The sequence below is a fragment of the Gastrolobium bilobum genome, unplaced genomic scaffold (genome assembly GCF_033153095.1).
Source record: "Gastrolobium bilobum isolate Gb01-03AN ecotype WA unplaced genomic scaffold, APGP_CSIRO_Gbil_v1 utg130629, whole genome shotgun sequence".
Classification (NCBI taxonomy): Eukaryota; Viridiplantae; Streptophyta; class Magnoliopsida; order Fabales; family Fabaceae; genus Gastrolobium; species Gastrolobium bilobum.
The window spans coordinates 15,112-30,559 of NW_026899829.1; the positions used below are offsets into that span (position 1 = coordinate 15,112).

The window sequence follows — 15,448 nt, forward strand, 5'->3', positions numbered from 1 at the left end:
CTGGGTACACGTTGGTTGTGATATACAGATATATTATGAATATAAATTTCTCTGTGCACTGGGTGCATGTTATACGACTTGATAATGAGTATCTCTGTGAGGCCTATGTGCCCGGAGTGTATAGCTATCTCCGTGTGGATTATGTTTCCGGAGACTATTAGTATTTGATATGAGTAATATGAGACGAGGAAGTATCCCGCATTGATGGGACTGCTAGTATAATTGAGTGATTTTATATAAATGCACAGATAAGAAACAATTGGTGATGCTCCTAGCATAGGGGCAGCTGGTGGTAGATTACCTATTACTGCATGAATCATAAGGGCAGATCCTCTGATTGGTGGGTCATTTACATCTGGGGCCCTTAGGACCGCAAGAGCTCGAAGGGTTTGACCTGGGGATATTTTACCCACTGTATTGGGAGGATTGCGTCTTGTGAAGAACGCAAGATATGATATCAGAGAAGTCTAAGTGGACAGTAATATATCTATTGGGATGTAATATGTAAGGCGTCATGAGAAGGTAGTTTGAGGTGTGAGTTCCGAGCACTAGGACATGTGAGTACGTGTAAACCGAGTGTGGTGATATGAATTTTGGGCTCCAAGGAAAGTGTAGTCGGGGATTATGTGAGTACTAGGACATGTGAGCACTAGGACATGTGAGTATGTGTAAACCGAGAAGGTAGTCGGGGATTATTGCCTTACGATACAGAATAACAACGTGTTAATATTGATGAATTGAGTGAATGTTGTATTAGAAGGGACTAATGAGGAATAAATGTGTAGTTAAGATGGTGGCCTGATGGCCTTTCATAAGAAATTAGTTGTGATGGGATTAGGTGGAAATGCTAATAAGGACCAGTGACTTAAATTTTAGTGATTCAAGAAAGGTTGATAACTCAATGGAGTGATTTGGAGCACGATAGGCGATACATGCTAAGTGAGAGAGATATATCTCTGGGAGATACACAGTATTGATAAAATTTTTGAAAATTGTTTAAGGACGAAAATAGTGCCAGGTAATAGAACGATCGTGTTTGGAGATTATCCATATGGGAAGACTTATATGTGAGGATAATGATATAGTATTTTAAGTGGGACATCCATGATAAAAATGTCAATAATGAGGAAATGATGGTATAAATGAATGAAAAATATGTTGAATCTATAATAGTGTTACAGAATGATGAGTAGTAAGGGTTAATTGCTAAGAATATTATGGAGTAGGCCTTTGATACGGAAGACATTGATGGATGTTGAGTTTAGGCTATGAGAGGGCTAAATTTATGGAGTTTAAACGGTTAAGTGATAAACAGATTCATTGGGTGTGTAAATTATAAATATGATGTTGTAGATGGAGAGATTCATTAATAGAATTGTGGGTGAATACCTTGGAATGAATGATAGGGAGTATGAGCTGTCATGAAGATAGTTAGTTTTGTATCACTAGGAGAAAAATATAGTTATGATTATCTAAGAAGAGGTGGAGACACAAACAAAGTAAAGAAAAGTGTATAAAAATGGAATTTATGGGAGTTGGGATCATTGGTTACTATAGAGTGTCATTGGAACTAGAAGGTATGCGCTTGTGTGCCAGCTAAGGAAACAACGGAATGGTAAGATTAGTAACATAAATGGAAAGGACTGATATTTGGAGACAATGTTGAAACAGTGGGAACAACGGAAAGATTGAAGTATCAAAGAAGTGTGAGTTGGAAATATTCCAGGAATAATCAGTAAGTATACATAAGAATGATTATAGTCTATTATAGATACGGTTAGATGCTTTTGGGAACGACATTGGTTCAGAAAGATAGATAAAGAGGAGAATGAGATGAAGTGAGACAGACAAATTGTTATGTGGTTATATATTACCTATAAATTAGTGAAAATGCAGTCGTAAATCATGAAAAGCTTAAAGCATTGTGAATTAAAGGTCGTAGCACCATAAGAGACAAATTTGTAAAATGGGTATATCACGAACTACAATTAACGAAAAAGCAACAGTAGTCTATGGAAACAGTGAAAATATAATGAATCAAGAGGCCAGATCCCCGAAATTATCAAGTTTGTGAAGGATTAGGTAACGATGGATACCACAAAAACGAGGTTATGCCTGTAACGAAGGTAAAATTTTAAAGATGCACACCTAAGGAGGCTAATAGAGAGTGGAAAGATGAGATTCTCTGATTACACCCCGTGTTACGGGATCGTTAGGATGTTAATTTTGCGGAAAAAAATTCTAAAAGGTGGAGTGATTAGAACACCTCGCAATTTTAAGTTTAAATATTAAAATATTATTGAGTAATTAAGTGATGGATTAGTGAAAATCCTAAAGATTAGGCCAAAATACAAAGAAAGGGCAAAACGGTAATTAGCCAACACGCAAACTTAAGAAGATAAAAATTGAGTAGAAGGTATCAGATGATAAAAATAACCCTGAAATTGAATTCAAAACGAAAAATTGAGTGGTTAGGCAAGTTTCAGAAAAATCAGTGAATAATGTTTTTACCAGGTCAAAATACCGCGCTACGAATGCACCGTAAAACGTGCCAGTTGAGTTTTGAGCTCTAGGTTTCAAATATGATTTATAAATGGTCTATAGAACTAGGAATGGGATTTCTGATAATATTTTATGGAATTAATTCAGTTTGGGGAAGCGTGTCAACGGCACGCGAAACAGCTTAAAACAGTGTTTTCTCCGAACGAACGGTAAACTCAGGATTCATCTGAACAAGTATAATTAAAGGAGAATAGTTAATGTTAAAAATTAGAGTTTCTAAATAGGTTGTGAATTTATGGATGTTTAGTGGAATCAGAGGGAAATTCAATAAAGTTTTAAATCGCGTGAGGTGGCGGTGGGACCCACCTCACTCAAAGTCATTTAAACACCTAAGCACCTACTATTCATCACGACTTTCACCCCCTTTCTCTCTCCTAAAACCGTGAGCCCCTCCTCCATAGACATTTTAGGTTTCAATTCCTTCCTTGCTAAATCAACCAATTCTCAACCAAATCAAGTGATTTTTGTGTTGAAATTTATTGGAAACAACATTCCAAACACATTGGTGGTATCCATTTCCCTTGAAACCCTCTCTTTGGTGAGATATTGGCCATTTCCAGTTGCGAATTTTTGGAGAAATTTGAGGTTCATGGAGTCATTTGACCTTTCATTGCTTGGATAAGTCTTGGGGTAGCATCAAGCCTTAGTTGTGAGTATATTTCCACCTCATTTACATGGTTTGATTGTAGTTTATTTTCATGAACCCTAAACCTTGAAATTTTGATGTGTGATGTTAGAGAGCTCAATTGGGAAAAGTTTGTACATGAAAGTGTTTTAGAATAATGTGTATTAGTTATAATTGCCATGAAAATTTTAGGTGAAAAATGTGGATTTTTAACTTAGAATATTTTGAGTAATCATGACATGGATTTTGGAAAATGCGTGAGATGTTATTGGTGAGTTGTTGGATGATTATATGTTGATATAATGGTATTGTTTGAGGTGTGGAAATGTTGAAAATTGAATGAAATCCCTTGGAATTCCATAAGTACCAATTCGGCCTTTAGGGAAGTGTAGGAATTTGATGTTGTTTGTGTTGATTGGATAATATATCAAGTGTGAATGGTATTAAATTGGGTTGTGTGGTGGTTGGAAAGTGGTAGAATCAATGAAAAATAATAAATTGTATTTAGGGTCATAAAGGAACCTAGAGTGAATTATTTAGCAAAACGATGCTTAAAAAACGTAAAACGGAAAAACGGCACTTGAATTAGCCTCTTGGAAACCTAAGGATGTGTAATAAAATGAGAAAGAAAATTTAGAAAAATAAATTTGAAAATTTTCCTTGCTTGGCCGAACCTTCCAAGAGGAGGGGAGTGATTTTGACCTTTTTTGCGTTTTAATGTAATTGACGTATACTGTTAGCTTTACATGGTTATGTAGGTTGTCGTACGTCAATTTGAATCCCGAACCGTGAATTGGTGTATTGCCCTTGGTCCTGGACCAAGTGGATTGAGGTAAGTGATTGGATCAATGCATGTATAATTATGAATTAGCATGTGTTGTGTGAATTTTGAGTAATTGGGAATGTCCTCTGTGTAGGCATTCTGTTGAGTAACAAGTTTGGGAAATAAACTGTTGCGGAGCTAAGTGGAGGAACGTATTAAAGTAACCTCTTGGTACTGGGTCTTGTTCCCCTTGTGTGTTCCACCATGCCAGTTGATGGTATTGGTAGGAAATGTGTATGAGTAGTGTAGAACCGCATGAGCATGCATGTAGTATTTATGAGGGTACTTATGTACCGAGTCTCTGGCTAGTAGACAGTGTAGCCTTTGGGCAATGCGGACTTCCACTGGATAGGTCTTCGAGAGGGAGTTCCAGTTGACCTAGGGTCGTGGTGTGTCATCCGGGTAGGAGCACACTAGGAAGTCTCGGGTGTATATGGATGGAAGGGGTACCTTGGTTGTGGTTCTTGGAACACGCCTTGGATGAGCCCCGTAGGCTTATTGCTTGGTCGAACCGAGAGCTGCTCAGGGATATTTTTTTAGGAGCAATAATACAGAGTGATAATCGAGATTGCAAACAAGAGCAATCTACTCTGACGGATAGCAACCCTCTTCAACTATACGCAAGCGTACGTGTCAAGCAATACAGGGTGTTGTTAGCCCCAGATTTATCATCCTCTGGGAGCAGTTGTGAAGAAGGAATCGTTCAGGGAAACTTAATTCTTAGAAAAACGAAAGGAAAGTAGTTATTCTCAACCAAGCTTCACAAGGAGCAATCTCTAGCCAGCTAGTTAAACAGTGTTAACCATTCTGAACTAGATGAGAGCAGTGAATAACTTAGCATAGTCATCGAATATCAAGGCATCAAATTGAAGTAACTCAAAAGAAATTAGTGAAGTGATTATAAAAGCAGTAATAGATAAGCACAATTTGGTTGTCGTGAAGAAAGTTATAACAAAAGTTTGATGTGAGATTGAGTTTAGAAAGAGTTAAGTAGGTGTTTCGGGTTCTATATTTTCATCCCTTTGGTTAACCCTGCTTGGTAGCATATTTTAAAAATGGATTCTGCTACTTTCGTCGTTTTGCCACAAGTAAGTAAAAGAGCAAGGCCTTACTCTCCACATTACTCCATAGAACTTAGGGTTAAATGCAAGGAAACCATGCTGCCTTCTCAAAAGAGCCTGGATTCACATGGCAGTGCTCTTCATTCCAGGTGTTCCTCCCTCCTTTCTTCAGGCTGAACTACCCCAAGATCTTGACACTGCTCCGCATGCCCTTGTCAGTGTTTCATCGACCGAGTGGTCCCAGGATGAGGTTGCCAGCCCAAAGGGTTTCACAGAATCAATATATTAAACCAAAAAACAGCTCAAAATTCATTCATAAAATATGTGTTCCTTGCAAAGTTATCCTAAGACAAAAGGGATTACTTCTATGGAACCCTCACCTACTTAGAGGAAGTTAGCTCCTAGCGAGCATTACAAAAGAAAAATATCAGGAAAAATAAATGGCAAGCCCTCGAATGGTGTCCCGATCCCTTCTCATGAAGGTTGATTCTTCCTTTTATAGAGTTCTTCTGTCAGATCCACATCGTCCCTTTCATCAAGGGTTGTGCCTTCTTTAAATCCTCTCCAATAGCCGGTCTGCTCTCTGCCAGCTCAGCTCTGCATGGCAGTGGTCCCCCTTGCTTTTCGTGCTTTTTCTCGGGTGAGAATTTGGGAATCAGGGAGACACCTCCACCTTCTCTGCTGTGGCTGACGTGGAGGCTCCTGATTGCTGCCTTTTACTGCTTTTGTACTGTAGCAGGCTTTTATGCTCCCTCCTGCGCAGCATTCTTCCTTCTTTTCCTTAATGTATGGGCCCTTCTGTTAGGTCTCAGGTTTCCTGATAAAAAAAAAATCAACCTAATAATCATATCTGAAAAAGATAATGTCAATTTGCTCCAGGCCTACTCTAATTCCCATTTCAAGTATTGCTCTGGTCCACTTTTCAAGAAAATTGCTCTTCATGGAAAAAGAAGGTTAAAGAGAGTGATTTGTGACCAAAACAGGGGTTTTGTGGAGTGATATATACTTAATGGACCTCAACTTTTGAGGACCATCAATACCCCAAAACTAAACATTACTCGTCCCGAGTAATCCCGCACTACTTACAACCTTCTTGTGTTAGGTTAATGCTCCTCGAGACTACTGATGAAAAGTTAGACACGACTTCTTCCATTGCTTCATTGGAGCACCCATCTCACTTGTAAGGTTCACCAGCTTTATTCAGTTTGTGTGTGACCTCTTCCACTCTTTCAGTCAGTTTCTCACCGAGTTGCTTCAGGAATGAGCTCTTTGCTTAATTTCTTCTCTTGCTTCTTAGTTCCCCCCTTTTTTCTCAGGTCTTTTGGCTGGAAGTCAACTACCCTTGTCTTTGCATAGGGCTGACCTTCAACAGTGTGCTCTTTGAGCGGCTCTTGCTCCTAACTTTTGATGACTTGGGCCCTTTGGGCACAATTTGGGAACAGAGGAGCTGACCTTTTTTTTTTTTTAACCAAACAGGGGTGGAGCAAGTTCTTTAAATAAACTAAAGTCCCTTCCTTTTAGCAATTTCATGAGTCCACTGAATGACAGAGTATCAGATTCTTGAGTGGTGCTTTTGTGCTTGGTGTTGCTCCAAATCAGATAGGTACTCTATGTTGCTTGTCAGAAATTGTGAATTCCTCAAAGCATCTCAAGGAGCAAAAACCTAAACAGCAAGAGCAATTGGGTAAATCAGGATACTCAGGACAGCAAACTTGACAGGAAAAAAGAAAACATTTTTGGAAAACAAGTAAATCGGGGGGGCGAATCCCTGGTACACTGCAGAGGTTGTTATCTAGGATCAGTTTGGTCAAACATATTCCACTTCAAACATTCAGGCATTCATTCAAAAAGATTTAATCGAGTTAAAAGAATAGAGAACGAATGAACCTGGGGTCACCGTAGTGACCCTTATTGCTCCCCAGCTCCTTGGTCTGCTCCTCTGTGGGGAGCATTTGTCACTGCTTCTGGAGGCAAGATGTTAGGAAATGGTGCATATTGTGTCTGTCCTTTGAATTTTTCGCCCCAGTTACTGGCGAAGACTTGATCATGAGCCTTGAAGTACATCCAGAGTTGAATTTCTTCTTCTTTGTTCTTCATTAACTCATCTTTTAGGAGATTAATTTCTTCCTTCCGGCCAGTTTTGTCTTCTTCATGGGTCTGTTCTCTTTCTTACATCCTCTTTTTCAGTGAGTCCACTGCTTTTACCAAATCCTTTACCGTCTTTTGTAAGCTTGAAGATCCCTCCCCTTCCTCGAGCTTTCTTTTCTGCGGCAGCGGTTCAGCATTTTTTATCTGGGCCAGTTCTCTCTGCAGGCCTCTCTTTTCTGCTTCAGTGTGCAAGTGGGCTTCTTTCAAAGCTTGTAGCTCCTTTCCAAGTGTATCTTCTATGGCCTGCACCTGAACTGCTAGAAGGTCTGCACCGAGCCCGAACAGAGTTTGACACATAGTCGTGTCATTTGTTTCAACCAAGAACTGTCTTCTTACCTTGCTCGCAGTAGCTTTCTTAAAGGGGAGTTTCTCCCTTCTTTGAGTCTTCCAGGGTTCTTCACTTTTCACACTACCCGAAACCTCCATTCTTTCTTCTTCTTCCTCTTCTCCCTTCTCTTCTTTTTCTTCCTCTTTCTCACTCTCCATTCCTTCGTTTTCCCTAATTCTTCTCAGTGTGGACTGGTCAATATCCGATCCTTCTGGGATAGTCTCTTCCTCAATCGGACTAGTGGGCTTCAGACCAGCCCTTTACACATTTCAGTAACGAGACAGGGGAAAAAGAATGGAGAGTTCCTTGGTGCATTCACCTCCAATTGTCTGTACACTATTCTTCCAACATCGAACTTTTTCCTGGTCAAGATGCAGAAAACCAGCACTGCTCTTTTTCAGTTTACTCTAGAGTCATTGCTCACAGGAATCAGACGGGAGTTTATAAAATGCATCCATACCTTTGCTTCGAACTTGAGGTACCTCCTAAGGACAGACTCCTTGGTTCCCCAAGTTTCTCCTTCTGAGCCTATTCCCTGAAGCACCTCTCCAGTTATGACTTCATCTCCTCGGCCAGCACAGTATTTTTCGAACTCATCCTGATCAGTGGGGACTGAAGTTGTGTTGTATGCTCCATTAATCTCCTTAGGGGAGAAGTCCACCTCTACTCCACTAATAATGAGCTTGGGAAGCTCTTCCTTCCTCACCTCCTCTAAAAATGCACTTACAAACTCAGTGCGAGCTCTTGTAGGAGGTTCGACAAACAGTTCCCAGTCCAGTGTTGCTATGTCCTCTTCCAGCCATCGTTCGATCTCTCTATGCTTGGAGCTGTTAAGAACGATGCTCCTTTCCGGCATGATTGTACGGTCATTTTTCGTTTCAAAAGCTTTGAGCTTTTGCCCTCCTCGAGTTCTCTTGCAAGAAGAGGCGGCAACAGGTATAATGGTTTTCTGACGCGTCATGGTGTAAAGATCTGAGTCCGGGAGATGGAGTGAGGAGTAAAGGTTTGGTCTTTGTAGTTTTAAGGGGAATAGAGTGTGAAAAGGGGATGATGGTCCCTGTGTTAACTTATAAGGAAATGAAGGAAGGGATGAGAGGGTTTGAAATGCTCTTTGTGCATAAGGAGTGGTGATCGTGGGCTATGATGAGTAGTGGATAGGTGGGGGTGTCTACTGTGCTTTAAGGCGTGTGGGAAAAGTAACTGTCCTCTCTGCTCTGACGGTTACTCCCTCTTTGAAAATTTCCGTTTCTGTTGATTGAAGGGTTGCGACAGCTGCCTACTTCTGTTGATTGGAGGGGTGTGATAGCTGCGACGTGGGTATTACAACATGGAGCTGTTTTTTTTTTTTTTTATGTGTAGCCTATTGCAGACCATTGGATCAAAAGGGCCAGTAGGAGCAGCCCAACTAAAATTTGGGCTCAAATAGAGGAATCAAATTCTAAGTAATGGTTGCTCCATGTCTTCTATCTTTGGGATCAGGTTGCTCAAGAGCAACCCCAAAACTAGCCTCCTGCCATGGTTAGCACAATAAAACTTTTTTTCTTAAACATGAATAACATAAACATAAAAATAAATCTGGGTTGTCTCCCAGTAGCGCTTCGTTTATAGTCCTAGCTCGACTTGTTGCCCCCTTGTTCAAACTTCAACTGGGTCAGTGAGATGAGAAGTCAGCTCCTCATGCTCATTGATCCCCCTGTTGTATTTTTTTAGTCTGTGTCCATTTACTCTGTACGTTGCTCCAGATGTCTCATGAGCAATGGTAAATGCTCCATTGGGGAGTGCTTCAGTGATCTCATAAGGACCTTCCCATCTTGATTTCAACTTTCCAGGAAACAATTTCAATCTGGATCGATATAACAACACCTTGTCCCCAACTCCTAGTTCCTTCTTGATCAGCTTTTTATCATGCCACCTTTTCACCTGCTCCTTGTAGAGGTTGGCGTTTTCAAATGCCTCGCTCCAGAATTCTTCCAATTCAACCAATTGAAGCAACCTCTTTTCCCCAGCCATTCTGGCGTCCATGTTCAGCAAAATGATCGCCCAGAATGCTTTGTGTTGGAGTTCCAAAGGCAAATGGCAAGCCATTCCGAATACCAATTTGTAGGGGGAGCAGCCAATAGGCGTTCGGTAAGCTGTTCGATACGCCCATAGGGAGTCATCCAGTTTGTTGGACCAATCCTTTCTACCTGGGTTCACCACCTTTTCCAGGATCCTTTTTATTTCCCTGTTGGACACCTCCACCTGCCCGCTGGTCTGTGGGTGGTAGGGGGTGGCAATTTTGTGCTGCACTCCATATTTCTTCAGAAGCAGTTGGAATTGTCTGTTTACGAAATGTGTACCCCCATCGCTGATGATTGCTCTAGGGGTTCCAAATCGAGTGAAAATATTTTTCTTGATAAACTTCAGCACTATCCTGGCATCATTGGTGGGGGTAGCAATAGCTTCTACCCATTTCGACACATAGTCGACTGCAACAAGTATATACTTGTTCCCAAAAGAAGGTGGAAAAGGTCCCATGAAATCAATGCCCCACACATCAAACAATTCAATCTCCATTATTGGAACAAGGGGCATTTCATGCTTTCTTGTAATATTTCCTGTTCTCTGGCACCTGTCGCATTTTTTAACAAAGACATTAGCATCTCTAAACAGGGAAGGCCAGTACAGACCTGATTGTAGCACTTTAGCTGCTGTTCTTGCTCCAGCAAAGTGTCCTCCATAAGGGGAATTGTGGCATTGCTCCAGTATTTTCTGTTGCTCTTCTTCAGGGATACACCTTCGAAGTAATTGGTCGGGACACTTTTTGTAGAGCAAAGGGTCGTCCCAAAAATACTTCTTGGCTTCATGATGGAATCTCTTTCTCCCTTGGTAGCTTAAGTGGTATGGCTCTATTCCAGCAGCTAGGTAGTTTGCAATATCTGCAAACCAAGGAGCATGTTTTTCAGAGATCATTAGCAGCTGCTCATCAGGGAACGTCTCTTTGATCTGATCTCCTTCTTGTGAGGCCATCCTCTCTAATCGAGATAAGTGGTCAGCCACCTTGTTATCACCTCCTCTCCGGTCCTTGATTTCAAGGTCAAATTATTGGAGTAACAGTATCCATCTAATCAATCTTGGCTTGGCATCCTTTTTGGCAAAGAGTTGCTTGATTGCTGAATGATCAGTGAATACTGTAACTTTGGAGCATATCAGATATGACCGAAACTTGTCGCATGCAAACACAACTGACAACATCTCCTTCTCCGTCACTGTGTAGTTGACCTGCGCCGGAGTAAGAGTTCTACTGGCGTAGTACACAGTTCTGAAGATTTTGTCTTTTCGTTGCCCAAGTACTGCTCCCAAGCCGATATCGCTGGCGTCACACATCAATTCGAAAGGAAGACTCCAATCTGGGCTTTGAATGATAGGTGCGGACACCAGCCTTGACTTGAGTTCAAAGAAGGCTGTCATGCATTTTTCATCAAAATTGAACTTCCTATCTTGCTCCAGGAGTTCACAGAGTGGCTTTGCAATCTTGGAGAAGTCCTTAATGAAACGCCTGTAAAAACCGGCATGTCCCAAGAAGCTTCTTATCCCTTTCACTGTGGTCGGGGGAGGTAGCTTCTCAATTGCCTCCACCTTGGCTTTATCCACCTCGAGACCTTTGCTTGAGATTTTGTGTCCTAGCACAATGCCTTCTCTTACCATGAAATGGCATTTTTCCCAGTTCAGCACTAAATTGCTTTTGACACATCTTTCCAATACCTGTTCAAGGTTATTAAGACAAGTAGGAAAAGAACAGCCAATAACAGAAAAATCATCCATGAAAATCTCTACTGCTTCTCCTACTAAATCAGTGAATAAAGCAAACATGCATCTTTGAAAAGTTGCAGGGGCATTACACAGCCCAAATGGCATTCTTCTGAATGCAAAAGTCCCAAATGGACATGTAAAAGTGGTTTTGTGTTGGTCTTCAGGAGCAACCGAGATTTGGTTGTATCCAGAATACCCATCCAAGAAACAAAAGAATTCTTTTCCAGCCAGATGATCCAGCATTTGGTCAATAAAAGGGAGGGGAAAATGATCCTTACGGGTCGCATTATTCAACTTTCTATAGTCTTGACAAATCCTCCACCCAGTTATCTTTTTGGTGGCTATTAATTCATGTTTTTCATTTTCAACTACAGTGATGCCACCCTTTTTTGGAACACATTGCACAGGGGCAACCCATTTGCTGTCAGAGATAGGATAGATTATACCTGCATCAAGCCATTTGATGATTTCCTTTCTTACCACCTCTTTCATATTGGGGTTCAGCCTCCTTTGATGCTCCACAGATGAGCTGTCAGGATCTTGGAGCAAAATTTTATGCATGCAGATTGTTGGGCTAATTCCCTTTATATCAGCCATGGTCCAACCGATTGCTCCTCTGTAGTCCTTAAGCTTCTGTGTGAGCTGAAGTTCCTGTTCATGGGTTAGTAAAGAAGAAATAATCACAGGGAGAGTGTTTTCTTTCCCCAAATAAATATACTTCAGGTGTTCAGGTAAAGAGGCTTTAACTCCAAGGTAGGCGGTTGCTTTACTGAGGGCAAATTTGGTCTTTGCTCTTGCTCCGATCGGTTCAAGGATTCGAAGATCCTTTCTTTCTTGTCCTCAGTATGAATGGAATTAATGGACGCAAGGTATTCCTCCAATTCATCAAAGTCCTTCATGCCTATTTCTGACTGCAACTGCTCCTGTTGTTCTTCTTTTATGATCAAGTCAAGAGTTGAAATGCTAGAGCATTCCTCAGTGCTATCTTCATCAAACTTCATTGCTTTCATGACATTGAACTTCACCTCCTCTCCATTTACACTCATGGATAGTTCGCCTTTTCTGACGTTTATGACAGCATCACCAGTGGCCAGGAATTATTGGAACTTCTTGGTCTGCTTCAAAATCCAAGATGATGAAGTCAGCTGGTAGAATGAACTTGTCTACTTGGACAAAGACATTCTCGATTTTTTCTCTGGCTTGACTATGGATCGGTCTGCAAGCTGAAGAGTGACTGCGGTTGGTCTTGCTGCTCCTATGTTAAGCTGTTTGAAGATAGAAGCTGGCATTAAATTTACACTCGAGCCCAGATCACAAAGTGCTCGACCAAGGTAGTTCTTCCCAACTGTACACGGGATGGTGAATATTCCAGGGTCCTTAAGTTTGGGAGGAATCTTAGTCAGGTATTTGCATGATTCTTCAGTGAGGGCTACAGTCTCAAATTCCTCAATCCTTCTTTTTTTTGGCAAAACGTCCTTCATAAATTTTGCATACGAAGGCATTTGTTCCAGAGCCTCCACCAGAGGGACATTTATGTGAAGCTGTTTCAACAAGTCTAAAAACTTGCTAAACTTCCTATCTTGATGTTGTTTTTTTAACCTCTGGGAGGCTCAATTGGTTCACTCCTCTTTTTGCATGGTGGAACATAAGTTGGGACTGAAACTAGTTCATTGTCTTTCATTGCTCCAACATCTGCTCCAGATGTTGCGGCAACTGGTGTGACTTCAGTGAGATCATCGTTCTGGACCTTCTCCCTTGATTCTGTCTGACCTTCAAGGGGTTGAGGGTCAGTAGCTTCCTCAACTCCTTCTTCCATAGGTTGTCTTGCTAGTTCGCGTTTACGAGATCGTGCTACTAAATCTGGAGGTGGCAGAGTTTTTCCATCTCGTAAGCTTATAGCATTACAACGCTCCTGGTTTTCCTGGGACAGTTTTTCTGTGTCACTAGGGAGTGTCCCTGGTTGTCTCTGTTTGAGTGCTCAAGCCAACTGACCAATTTGGGTCTCCAGGCTCCTCATGGCTGCACTGTTCTGATTCATGTATTCCTTGACAAAAGTCTCAAAGGATTGGGACTTCCCTTCACCCTTATCCCGGTTTTGATGGTTCTGCCTGGGATATGGGGGTCAGTTCTGGTAGTTTCCTCCACTACCTCCAGCATTATTCTGACTTTTCCATCCCCGGTTGTTGTTCCCTTGATAATTATCATTGCTCCTGTTGTTATTATCGTAACCACCTGCATAACACACAGCAGCCAAATTGTTACAATCCTCAGATTCATGAGGACCTCCACAAATAGAGCAACTTTGACTTGATTGAGTCAAGAGAACTTGCTCGGCTGGTTTTTTCTGTTCCATGGGCTTCCAATTTTTTATAGTATTCTGGAGCGAAGCCATCTGTGCTGAAAGAGCATCAGTTGAGCTTATCTCAAGAACTCCTGCTTTCTTGGAAGCATTGTTCTGTGTGGAAGGCCATTGAACATGTTTTTTTGAAAGTTTTTCCAACAACCGGTAGGTTTCCGGATAAGTAAAATCCAAAAGATCTCCCCTGCAGCCGCATCAACAGTGGCTTTCAATGGTGGGGTTAAGCCATGATAAAACGTGTGAATAATTCCCCAATCAGAAACTCCAGGATTTGGGCAAATTTGTATTAATTCCTTAAAGCGCTCCACGCTTCAATAAGACTTTCTCCATCATACATTTGGAAAGATGCTATATCAGCCCTCACTTGGGCTTGTTTTGCTTGGGAGAAAAATCGGGTGACAAACTGTTCAGCTACTTGCTCCCAACTAGTGACGAAATTTGGGGGCAATGTTCTCCTCCATTATTTGGCTTTTCCTGCTAGGGAAAATGGAAACAGCCTCATTCGCATACTTTCCTCTGAGATACCATGAACTTTGAAATTATCAACTATCTCAGTAAAGTTGTCCGAATGACTGTGGGGGTCTTCCATAGGCAATCCATGGAATTGACCAGCATTCATAATCATTTGGAACATTGCAGGTTTGATTTCAAAGTTCGGGACATCCAGAGGATGAGGAACATAGCCTCGTTCTGGACCATTTCTGAAGGGAGCAGCCATATCATTCAACGATGGCCCTCTTCCTCCATTCTATCCTTCTTCATTCTCATGATTATTATTTTCATTGTTACCATTTTCACCATTATTTAGAACTTCCTCCATTGTATTATTTCTTAACCTTTGAACTCTTCTTCTATTTCTGAAGGTTCTCTCGGGTTCTGGATCAAAATGTACCATTTCCAGTCCAAGTTCTCTAGGTTCTGTGCTCATACAATAGGAAGAAGTCAAACACAATAAAAACAAACAAGATTTCAAAAACACAAACAACAATGATCCCCGGCAAAGGCGCTAATTGCTTGGTTGAACCGAGAGCTGCTCAGGGATATTTTTTTAGGAGCAATAATACAGAGTGATAATCGAGATTGCAAACAGGAGCAATCTACTCTGACGGAGAGAAACCCTCTTCAACTATACGCAAGCGTACGTGTCAAGCAATACAAGGTGTTGTTAGCCCCAGATTTATCGTCCTCAGGGAGCAGTTGTTAAGAAGGAATCATTCAGGGAAACTTAATTCTTAGAAAAATGAAAGGAAAGTAGTTATTCTCAACCAAGCTTCACAAGGAGCAATTTCTAGCCAGCTAGTTAAACAGTGTTAACCATTCTGAACTAGATGAGAGCAGTGAATAACTTAGCATAGTCATCGAATATCAAGGCATCAAATTGAAGTAACTCAAAAGAAATTAGTGAAGTGATTATAAAAGCAGCAATAGATAAGCACAATTTGGTTGTCGTGAAGAAAGTTATAACAAAAGTTTGATGTGAGATTGAGTTTAGAAAGAGTTAAGTAGGTGTTTCGGGTTCCATATTTTCAACCCTTTGGTTAACCCTGCTTGGTAGCATATTTTAAAAATGAATTCTGCTCCTTTCGTCGTTTTACCACAAGTAAATAAAAGAGCAAGGCCTTACTCTCCACATTACTCCGTAGAACTTAGGGTTAAATGCAAGGAAACCATGCTGCCTTCTCAAAAGAGCCTGGATTCACATGGCAGTGCTCTTCATTCCAGGTGTTCCTCCCTCCTTTCTTCAGGCTGA

General features: G+C 41.1%; 1 protein-coding gene across 1 annotated transcript; it reads right to left on the minus strand.

The window, feature by feature from the left end:
* Nucleotides 1-12,502: 12,502 nt before the first annotated feature.
* Nucleotides 12,503-12,841, minus strand: LOC133293792 (uncharacterized). Its single transcript, XM_061492396.1, has one exon. The coding sequence runs from the start codon at nt 12,839-12,841 to the stop codon at nt 12,503-12,505; it is 339 nt and encodes a 112-aa protein (XP_061348380.1).
* Nucleotides 12,842-15,448: the final 2,607 nt, after the last annotated feature.